At 36.6% G+C, this 12,341-nt stretch overlaps 1 protein-coding gene across 1 annotated transcript in view; it reads right to left on the bottom strand.

Moving 5' to 3' along the window:
- The window catches only part of DISP2 (dispatched RND transporter family member 2), a 546,463-nt gene that overhangs the window by 276,346 nt on the left and 257,776 nt on the right, over positions 1-12,341 (bottom strand). The window contains exon 2 of the mRNA XM_044074174.1: positions 7,822-8,298. Coding sequence (XP_043930109.1) covers positions 7,822-8,298 — 477 coding nt within the window. The remainder of the gene's footprint in view (positions 1-7,821; positions 8,299-12,341) is intronic.

Below are 12,341 nucleotides of genomic sequence, written 5' to 3'. Positions count from 1 at the left end.
CATAACCCTGCTGTGGCACATAGGCCGAGAACATGAATAGTGCTCTATCCTTACTTTCAACCAAAATAGACAGTTACGGTTATATTCTATCTCTAAAACATAAGTTTCAGTTACCACCACATTTTTCCAAAGAAATGCTTGCCACATATATCAGTTAAAGTGCCTTAGTCAGTTATAGCTCTGTTTTCAACTCATTGAGATGTGTGCATGCATGCCTTACTGATAATGTCTCAAAAAAACTTTTTATTGGCATTACTATAGAGAGCTAATCTACCTCTATATGATGTCTTAAATTTCCTCAACTATAATTCCAAAGCCTTGTGGTCTCTGTACATCTTTTCTTATTCTGATTGGTTATGAATTTTTGATATACTATCTAACAACATATTTCTTATAAACTAAGCACATCAAGACTTTGTTCCACTCAAAAGTATGATTTATTATTAGGTTTCTTAATTCAGCAGGTAGTGACAAAATGATCAGTTTAACTTTAATTTGTAATAGAATTCCTTTCATTAGTCCTCCAAACTGCTATTTTTCATTTCAATATACCAATCCCAAAGATAAAGCTCCTTATCTATGGTATACAAATCTGCTCTATAAGATATATATATATATATATATATATATATATATATATATATATATATATATATATATATATGTATATATATTTATACTAGTGAGAGATTTCAGCTTATTGTCTTGGTTCACCCAGACCATATCAAGTATATTTTATCAAAGCGTAGATGCTTTTTATGATCTAATCATAGTTATTTCTTCTTGACTCTCTAAACTATTTTCTTTTTGCTTTTAATATTTTCCTGTTCAATACTAGTAAAGTTTAAACTGTCAGCTAGTATATTGTATTGTTCAGAAAACTGTAGATCCTTAATAGATATATCTATTTCTGGAGTTAGTTGTTTGGGACTTCTTTAATGCAGTTGTATTCAAAGTAACAATTAACACACCAGAGACATTAACTACCAAAAGCTCATTGTTATTACTGATGTATTCTGCTGAATTAGTAAAATCATTTCTAGCACATACAGATATCCCTTCATTGGAAATATGTTCTATTCATTTGTGAGACCTTTGATAATAATCTTAGATGGACAATAAATAGTTTTTACTATTATAGCATGATTAAGTGATAATTATAATACCATAGTGCTACTGACCCTTTCTTCAAGTTCATTAACTTTGATGGTGAGACTTCTAGCATTACAAATAAATATCTTTTAAATTCTCACAAGTGACATGTATTGGTATGAAATAACAAACATACTGAAAGGTGCATTATTAAAATGTTTTTGAAACTGTGCAAAGTTTCATATTTGATTTAAATATTTCATGACATGGATTGTATATACTGTGAATGTTTACTTACAGTGATTTGTGTATACAAACCCACAGACACATCTATATCTGTCTCTCATACACACACACACATATGGTTCTTAAAAAGGGAGTATTGACTGTGGGGTATATACCTTTAAATGCTAATGAGGTAGCTACACTGATTATTGTACTATGTGGTACACAAAAGTTTTAGTCTACAGAAATAACTTTATGATATGTAAGTTTGTGACATAAACCACATGAAGTTGAGATCACTTTTATTTTATTGATTTATTTTTATTTATATTTGTTTACTGGGTTATTGATCACAACTGATCATTTGCAGGTACTATCCAGGAGAAACAATTCACAAAGCAGTAATAAGTGGAATAGAGTGGCAGTAAGCTATACATTTGAAAAAAAAAACAGAACACAAAGTTACACTTCTTTTGTATCTATGTGTTATTTCTTAAGTCTCCTGACATGGTAGGACCCTCACCCCTGAAAAAGCTAATTCATACAATAGAGTCTGTCCTACAGCCTTACAGTAATTTGTAGAGAATCCATCAAACCAGTATCCTTACATCTTTTTGTTTTGACACAGTAGTCCTTTATAACAATTCTCCACCATCTTTTTTGTAAGCAGTTCCTCTGATCCTTCAGCTACACAGTGTCCCTCCACACTAGTTATCTCTGCTTCCACCCCCTTTGTAATTCTTCATAAAATGCTATCAATAGCTCCAAAATCCCAGTTCTAATCCTCATCCTCTCTTCTGCCTTATCCTCTGTCACCTACATTGAACCTTTCCCATCTTTCACATTTCATGCTACCATTCAAACATTCATGTCCCTCATATCCCAACATGTCATCCCTCAGCTTCTTACTTCTGCTTCCACTTTACTGGTTTTCTGTTTCTATTTTTTTTTTCAGACAAGCTTTCCTCAATACTCCTTCCTATTCTCTCCTCCCTTTATTCTCCAACCTTCTGAATTTGGTCAAGAGCTATTTCCTACACCTGAGCCTACTTTTCCATCTTCTTGCTCATCACTCCTACCCAATCCATAGTCATCCTCCCTATACCACTCTCACTTCATCCCATCAGTTGTTCCTGCACTTTATCCCCTTCACTCATCATAACTAATATCTGTGCACCTCCTTTTCTACCCCACTTCCACTTATGTCTTTTCTATAGTCAAGTGACACACCTCAACATATTTCCACACCATTCCAGTAAATATCTCTGTCCCACTCCTCCTAGACATGCACCGCCCCTTTCATATTCACCAAAAATAATCTAGCTGACTTACTTTTTAACATTTTTAGAAAAGAGATACTCCTTCACTCTTCTTTACACTTTACCCACGTTGCATTCAACAAATCCTTCATTTTTATATCCCTTATTCTTCTCTGACATTCCTGATAAAACTATTGCACTAGCCTTCCAATTTCTGACTGGATCCAAAGTTGCACTGTAGGTTTCCCTTCCCTGTCCCTGGAAGGATTCCATTGGCACTTTTCTGGCACCTCTCTCTGTCTGTAAAAAGATCCCATCACCAGTCTTCCAACTTCAGTAAGACAGCTAATCAAAATCCATCTACCTTCTTCACTTCTCAGTATTTGCATTTCTCCTCATTTCACTACCTCACTCACTGCCAACACTCCTAGCATTTACCCCACCACACAGAGTAATGCATTCATAAGCCAAAACAACAACAGTAGAATATTTTTGTATTAATATTCAATCATCACCAACAGAATATTTTTGTATTAATATTCAGAGTGCAAGTAATAGCAGTAACTAAAGTAACGTCATTTGATCAGAAGCATTGACTTATGAAATCATTCCGGTGCTGTATGTGGAGTAGAACAGAACTTTATGTAGCCCATACAGTTTTGTGAGATTAAGGCAGCTATGGTAATATCATTTGAGTACTGTGATTCTGCATTTTATTATTTTTTTCAGCTTAGTATAGCTATGGAATTTGTAGGAGTGCGATAATAGGTTAGTTTTTAAATTATTAATAGAAGGGAGCAACTTCCTCAAGGCCTGGTAACTTCAGTAAAATTCAGGGAACATGAGCCTTTAGAAAGTTAGAACTACAATTATACTTCTGAGGAATGGCTACAAAGTAAGTGGGTAAAAGTAGCTTTAGTATTCAAATAGAGTCACTAATTCCTGCTGCATGGTTAATATTCAGGATGTCATAATGAAAATTCAGTAGTAAGCTTTAAAGATCCCATCCCATGATCATCAACCTGAATGCATAAGCAGATGAGCAAAACATTTAATTTACTTGGTTGAAATAACTACTGTCATGATTAACTACCATATGCTCATGTGTTTCCCAGAAATGGTGACAATAATTTATTAAGAAAAACAAAGACTTGAGGTGCACAGATGAACATACTTAAGGCCAATAAGCAGCAAGTCACACAGATGCTCTTGAATTCAAGTTTGCTTGCAGCAATTGGGTATCCCGAGCAGAAAAAGTCCCCTTGCACTGTCTAATATTCTAGAAATAATAGATTCCATGTAGTCTGTGTTGGGCGAAGCAAGGCCATAGCCTATATCTACTTCCTAAGACATGTTTTGCTGACAGCCATGGTGTTAACAAGCTAAACAGAGAAGACCTGATTTCCCTGTCATCATCAGCAGATACAACAGATTTAAGCTCATCTTAGAGGATCCTCAGGCATTCTCATGCATCTTAAGACCTATCATCTCTTCAGAATACCATGGTTCTGCCTCAGGTCCTCATGGGCTGGGCTTGGTACAGCTCCTGTTGGAGGCATCAAAGAGGCATCCTCTTAAGCATCCAAACTGCCTCAAATGTAATTTCTCATCAGAGATGCAGCAGCTTTATTCTCATATTCTTCTGGGGTGCCAGGCATCTCACTCTGTTACACATGAAAACGAGCCAAGCAACAAACTGAGGAACATAATTTCCACTGTTTTCATCTGCAATGTCACCATTTTGGTCACTACACAAAACTTGTGATCAAAGCTGATGAGGGACATAGACTAAGTAACAAATTTACAGCTTTGTCCTGTGACTCAGATCTGGCTTCAACATCATAGTCTGATACAAAACGTGCAGTACTGCAGCTGCTGCCTTCATCCACTGGTTAGTCTCCCAATCTTCCTTACCATCTTTCATGAAGATAGGGACATCTGGCTTCATGCATACAGAAGTGCTTATGTCTTTCTAGAGCTTTGGTTTAGTCCCATATGCAGTACTATATGCATTTATGAAGGCCATTTAGAGGCAGAGAGATGCTAAATTGATGGAGGGGTGAAAAGAAAGTTTAGTAGGGTAGTTAAAGTTCTGGATGGTAAAAGTCTGATTAGATACTGGGCAGTTTATGGATATATTATTATTTGGAAATGAAGAAGGAAAGCTGAAACATGATATTAGCTTCTCAAAGCACTGAGTGTGGTATGCAAGGGAATACATTTAGAAAGAAAGAATGGGTGGGAAGGGTAATCATTTGCAAATCAAGGATACAGATTTTGGGCTGGACATGAAGTAATTTTCACTTAACAGGGTTGAGGACAAGTCCGGTAGACTTCATGAGTAGATGCTGAGTTATAAAATCACTGTAGTTTTTAAGAAATATAAGCATATATGTGATGCAGGTAGTAGTAGAAAGAGGAGAATGATGACTGTGAGAGAAGGGCTTTATCAATGTGATGCGGGTAGTAGAAGGAGGATGGTGGTGACTGTGAGAGAAGGGCTTTATCAATGTGATGCAGGTAGTAGTAGAAAGAGGAGGGTGGTGACTGTGAGAGAAGGGCTTTATCAATGTGATGCAGGTAGTAGTAGAAAGAGGAAAATTATGACTGTGAGAGAAGGGCTTTATCAATGTGATGCAGGTAGTAGAAAGAGGAGGGTGGGGACTGTGAGAGCAGGGCTTTATCAATATGATTTAGGTAGTAGTAGAAAGAAGAGGGTGGTAACTGTGAGAGAAGGGCTTTATCAATGTGATGCAGGTAGTAGTAGAAAGAGGAGGGTGGTGACTGTGACAGAAGGGCTTTATCAAGGGCATGCCGGTAGTAGTGGAAAGAGAAGGGTGGTGACTGTGAGAGAAGGGCTTTATCAATGTGATGCAGGTAGTAGAAAGAGGATGGCGGTGAATGTGAGAGAAGGGCTTTATCAATGTGATGTAGGTAGCAGTAGAAAGAGGAGGGTGGTGACTGTGAGAAAAGGTCTTTATCAATGTGATGCAGGTAGCAGTAGAAAGAGGAGGGTGGTGACTGTGAGAGAAGGGCTTTATCAATGTGATGCAGGTAGTAGAAAGAGGATGGCAGTGACTGTGACAGAAGGGCTTTATTAATGTGATGTAGGTAGCAGTAGAAAGAGGAGGGTGGTGACTGTGAGAGAAGGGCTTTATCAATGTGATGCAGGTAGTAGTAGAAAGAGGAGGGTGGTGACTGTGACAGAAGGGCTTTATTAATGTGATGCAGGTAGTAGTGGAAAGAGAAGGGCGGTGACTGTGAGAGAAGGGCTTTATCAGTTGGACAGATTTGATGGACTTTATGGTATCTTCTTTTATCAACTGTATACAATCATGTATGCAACAATACTGCATATTTTTCTGTTGCCAGTAAAACAGCATAATTTTCCTTCCTGCCCAACCAGTTTCACTTATCTGAGCACTTAAAAGGAGTGGATTCACTTTTAATTCTTGTGTTATTTCAGTGGTGAGTTCCCTTTCATCTAAATGGATGCCTTTTATCATGTTTCTTTGTCCCTTTTGTTTAGCCTGTCTTTTCCTTGCCCTATAGCCACATGGCCTAATATAACAATATTGTTTATTTTCACTAATGTCTAGAGCAGTACAGCACCAGATGCCTTGCTGAGGTCTAATTAGATCAGAGTCACAGAGGATGTCTGGCTTTCTGAGTTACCCTTTCAAAAATCTGCATTTTATTTCAACAATGAATGTTAATGGATTAATTTCAAAAGATGTTTTGTATGCAAATTTACTGCAGAAGTTTAGTTGTGAGCCAACAAAGTGGCACCTTGTGTAGAGTCAGAGTGATTCGACATAGGTGAAGTAGAAGATGGTAGATTTTCAGTTTTATGTAGAACCCCTACCCATTTAGGGGATAGTAAATTTAAAATGTGTTTCATTTTAAGTAAGCTTATTAAATGTTTAAATTTAACACAATTATCAAAAGGTCTAACCAATGACATTGCATAGAAATGCTTTTTATGTTAATATTAATGCAAAAGACATATAACTTTGTTTTTCTTTGTTCTGCTTTATTCTTTATAACTTTGGATATGATGCCAAGGGTATTTTTTTTCCTTTGGAGGGCTTGATAGAATTAATTGTGTAGTGATTTCATTAAGGAACATCAGGTGACTGATTATAATGATACCATCGACAGTGAAACAATTTTGGAGTCTGTGACTTCACAGCAGACTAGAATGGTTAGTCCCAGATTTAATAAAGTTACATTTAAGTTTGAATGAGCCTTTTATAAGGTACCAGGATGAACAAAAGCTAAATTTAAGGTTGGATTAGTGTTGTTTTTATTTTTTTTGAAGTATTTCTTGTATTTGAATTTGGAAAAAGCTTAGTGCTGAGAAACTCAAATTGTTTGGCAAGATCTTCCTGATATGACCTCATATCCATTACTTTACTTACGAAAATTACATGCCAATAGTATTCAAACTCCTTTTCTTAAGTCCTTCAATGAGGAAACACAACTGTATTTGTAGTGTTCAGGAGTCTTATCTTCATCTTGTGATTTGATGGAAAAGCTGAAACATTCGTCACTGATTTATTTTAAAGAAATCCTAGTGTGAAACCTATGAGGATTCATTGATTTATCTACTGGAAGCCTTTGAAGTTTCTGTATTAATTTTTGCAATGTTAAGGACTTGGGTTGCCCAGTTTTCACAGTAACATAAAAAATCTCCTTTCTTGACTGAAATTGTTATTTTCTCATTTTGTGCCATTGCATTTCTGAATATTTCTGTATTTTTCTCTGCCTTAACTGGCATTGTTACTTACCCTATCCTACCCTAATTTCCTTTTATTTTCTAAATGCTGCATTTCTGAAATTGCATCTTACTTGAAAAAAAAAATTGTAAAAGTCACCCTTCAGGAGCACAGCCTTGGAAAATTGCTCCATTTCACACATATTCAAGGAACACGTATTTTACAATGTCCCATGCATTTGTTAAAGAATATTTGGCATGCTAGATATCAGAGTTAGTAATTCCATGACTTGTCCATTCTAACAGTTCTTAGAAATGATTCATAGTTTTTCAGATGTATTCGTAAGTTCAGCATTTCTCTACCTCATCCTTATGCATGCACAGGTAAGACACACACACACACACACACACACACACACACACACACACACACACACACACACACACACACACTTGTGAAATGATCAGCTATTCTTGCACCATCATAAATTATTGTTTTCCCATTTAAGCATAGGAAACAGACTGTACCTGACTGTCACAATGTGTTGTTGCAGTGCATGATGCTCTTTTTGATCATGTGACCTCTGCTTCCACTGACATTTGGGTGTCCCGAGGTGAGAAGGTGAAGGAGACAGTTTGCCACTATGTACTGTCTGGATACTGGAGTGATGAGAGCATAGGGTCAGTTTTTCTACATGGTCAGTGTTCTGCATTTTGGTACATCCAGTTCTGGACTGCTGGTGACTACAGTTCAAACACTTCTTTTGGTGGAGGACATTGCCTGACCCAGATTCTATTTGACCATTCAATCCACCACTGTATTTTCCACCCGAAACTGGTAACTGGTCTGTTGCTGAGACAGATAACTGGGGTAGGGTTCCATGTCCTGAATGACTTGGATTCCCAAGTTCTTGTTCTTTGCTTGACTGATTATGACTCTGGGCCTCTTTGTGACTTATTGGTAGGTAGTTTCTATTGCAGCAGATCTCTTTCTTTGGCACCACACTGCAGAACAAAGAGTGCAAAAAGACAAAATTAATGAAAAAAATATATAATCAATATGTCAAACAAATTTTACAGAAGCATAAACTTCAGTGGTAGATAAGGAGCCTCACAACCTGGCCATTTCTCTTGTCAGCTGATCTGTCTGCAAGCCTTGCACAACCAACCATGTGTCTCATGGTACCACTTTCTCTAAAATGTCCGGACAATTCTATGGTTTCCTCACTTCTGCATTACAATACATATTAATTCTGTGCATCTTATTCTGTCCTCTTTAACTTAAACCATTCTGTAATAGTTAATACTTGAAAACATCTTTCATGTCAGACATTTTCTTCCTTTGTTGTAGCATGTGTTTGTATGTACGTTTCCACAAATGTGTGTGTGTGTGTGTGTGTGTGTGTGTGTGTGTGTGTGTGTGTGTGTGTGTGTGTGTGTGTGTGTGTGTGTGCATGCGTGTGTATACATGCATGTATGTGAATATACTTTTGTGAATATGTAAAACAAATAGTATTCTTGTTATGGTGTCATGAGTATTTTTATGAGCACTTGCAAAAGTCACTGCAACACTGTTAACCGCAACAAGTATGAGCCACTAAGACATGTCAGAAGCTAATTTTAGACAAAAACACATGAAAAACAATATGGCCATATTCATTTACATAAAGTCTTTTTATTGTTTTAATCAGGGATCAGCTTGCAGTTTAGTCTTCTAACTATAAAACTGGGTATGTAAAAAGCATGTACTGTATTTGTATTGGTTACTTTTGAGATTGGGGCCATGTTGGATTATTATAGGTTGCTGAACATGTTTTCAGCTAGCTTGCTCCAGGAAGTCCTGATTTCAAAAGCATTCAACTGGTGCACAACCCATTTTTAATATTTCTGATACTTGAAATGAATAAATATATACTGGTGAACTGTATGCTGTAATACAAAATAAAGTATTAAACTATTTATGATAAGGTGGCCAGTCATAAAGAAAGGTTATTTTTATTCTTGAACTATTGTAAATAGAGTTTTTTCTCTCTCTAGATTTTAATGCCAAAGAAAATTTAATTTTAATGTAAATTTCAAACAAATATTAACATTGGTATTATCTATTGCCTGATCTAAATCCTCTGTATTACATACACATGCATTTAAAATGTCATGCAAGTATACATATGTTGTCAGTAATATTTTGTATATTTTTGGGTCAAAGTGAACAAGAAGTGCAAATAAGGTTATTTCCAATGTAATTTAACCCATATGATATTATTTTGTAACTCAACAATGAGTCACGTAGGAACAGCTCTCAGGCAATTTCTCTGACTGGTGAAACATTCAGAAGAGTTTCTGCCCCTGCATTGTCTGTTGCCTACATTCATAACAGCATCTGTAAATATGCCAGCATCCCCAAGAGTAAGAAACTTTGAGTAGCAGTATGATAAGACTCAAATTAATTTAAACGTAAATAGATTAAAGCATGCTTGAAAGATTGTATTGCTCACTACAAACATATCTGCAGTCTAATTATTACTTCATTTATACAAATTATTTAACTGATTGCAGATTAATAACAACTTAGAAATTGTTTTTCTTTAACAAATGTGACTAACTTTAAAAGTGAGCAAGATATGACATATACAGTATTCAATCTGTGAAACAAAACATTTATAAAAACAATACTTCAATTATGCTTATTTTTCACTTTTTTGTAAACTGGGTAATAAAATCCTGGGGATTCATTAAAGAGCATAAGGCCCTTTTCCCACGATGTGCCAGTTTGCCATTCAGAGACATGTTAGTCATGATGAGGTAATTATCAGCTAATCTGTATGCCTCTGAATAACATTTATTACCATACACACACACACACACACACACACACACACACACACACACACACACACACACACACACTTACAGTCCTGCATCTAACCTGTCTGTTCTCCCCATCTCCGTGATAGCTGAAGTACCATTAAAGCACCTATCTATTATGCCCGGGAGGTCTAGTGAATCCCATACTCCCATATTGCTGTTGATGTCATTGCAACACTTACATTTAAGAGTTATCTCTGGTGGTCTAGCATATTTCCCCTTACCCACCAACCCCCATTGTGCTGTTGGTACCATTATGACACTTACTTTAAGTATTCTTTGGTATCTAGTGACTTCCTCAACTCAATCCCCATAACACACTTATGACAGGTTGTTGAACACATCTTTTTAGCTGTGCTCAATACAACAGTGTTTTATGGACAGCTGTGGTGATCTACATGCATAGCCGGCTTTAGGCAACAGCGAATCCTGTGGTCGCTGGGGGCCCCCTGTTCTTGGGGGGGCCCCAACCACAGCACATTGTCTTATATTGATATGTTATAATATGTCTGTCAAACCAACAAAAGCTAGTACAGCAAATTTGTATACTTAATAAAAAAGGTCGATAATAATATTATATCTCCTTTAAAATTAAAAAATATCACTGGATATATTAACAGTGTTTTTCAAGTTACAGGCATCACAATTCCATTAAATGGTTTACCACTGACATGTTGTCTCTGGCTTATTTAAAACTTGCCGGTAGACATTCTCTCCACTAAAATTAACAACATAGCCAGCTTTTGGTACCTGCAATACCTGTGACTGCAGGGATCCCACTTAATCATCCTTGACTATGTGAGGGGGGCACACAAAAGCTGCTGTTGGTTGGGGGAAAATAAGTAGAAAATAGCTGTATTCATTTCCTAACTATGCCCTTTAACCTGAACAGGATTGTGATATGACCCTTTTAGGATAAAGCTGATAATGAACATGGGCAAGGTAAGCACAGTAGCCCAGAATGACAAATATCAGTGTTTACATTGGATTTTAAGAAGAGCTGATGCTCTTGATCTTTGTGAATGGTTTTCTCTTTCAAGGGAGTTTTGTAAATATTGGCAGAACACCAGATACTATGACTTTTAACTTCTTTGTTGAAGAATTCTGCACAATGCCAAAAATAATAGCTGAATAAAGCTACAAAATCAGGAACACATTTTAAATGCTACTCTAACTCTTAAAAGTTAAAAGAATAATACCTTTTGCATCATTTAGCAACTGTCTATAATCCTAAATGATTTTCCAGCAAATCAAACTCTGTATGATGGGTACAGCAAAATTATGAGGAAAAGTCAGGGAAGGTCTGTGAAATCAGGGACAGTGACAGGTATGCATTACTCCTCAATGAGGTAAATAAAAGTGACTTACCCTGCTGCTGTTTGGTGACTGCTAAACAACATTCACTAATCTGGTGTGGCAGTACCAGTGTTGCACAATGTGTTGCTATTTGCTGAAATAAGTAGAAGCTAGTATTGCTATAGCTTATGCGTTTGTGTGCAAAAAATATCATAGGTTTTATTTATCATACACCAAATAATGTTGGGACACAATCATAATTTTTCTGGGTATCAGAAAAAACACAGCTAACAAAGTCATTATATTTCAAAAGTAAGGCACAAAATATATCACAGAACATTCAGACATCTAGATCTTCTAGGAGTCTGGTGGCTCCCACTCCCCAAACAGTATAAATGGATATAGGGGCCCCCTTAATCATCCTTGACACTGTGGGGGGGCCCCACAGAAGCTTTTGTTGGTTAGGAAGAAATGAGGAGAAAAAAATTGTATTTATTTTCTGATTACAGTCTTTATCCTGAACAGTGTTGTGATATGACCCTGTTGAGATAAAGATGATAATAGCCTGTATCAAACGCACCCATTCTAAAACCAGCCCTACTAAGATGTGTGTGTGTGTGTGTGTGTGTGTGTGTGTGTGTGTGTGTGTGTGTGTAGAGAAAGTTGTTGTAAGTTACATACTTGGGGGGGGGCTGAGAATTGTGTGAGTATTGTTTCTTTAATTTTCATCTCAGTCAAACCTTAGAGGTGTACACTGAAAGTCATAGTTTGTGCTTGGGCTGGGGACAGTGTGGAAATTGTTCTTTTACTTTTATCACAGACCTCAGAGGTGTACAAAGAAGGTTACTATAACTTGTGTAGAGGCAGTGAGCAACAGAGTAGAATAT

This window comes from Protopterus annectens, chromosome 6.part0 (genome assembly GCF_019279795.1).
Source record: "Protopterus annectens isolate FY-2018-M chromosome 6.part0, PAN1.0, whole genome shotgun sequence".
NCBI classification, from domain to species: domain Eukaryota; kingdom Metazoa; phylum Chordata; order Ceratodontiformes; family Protopteridae; genus Protopterus; species Protopterus annectens.
This window is presented reverse-complemented; position numbering and strand designations above follow the sequence as displayed.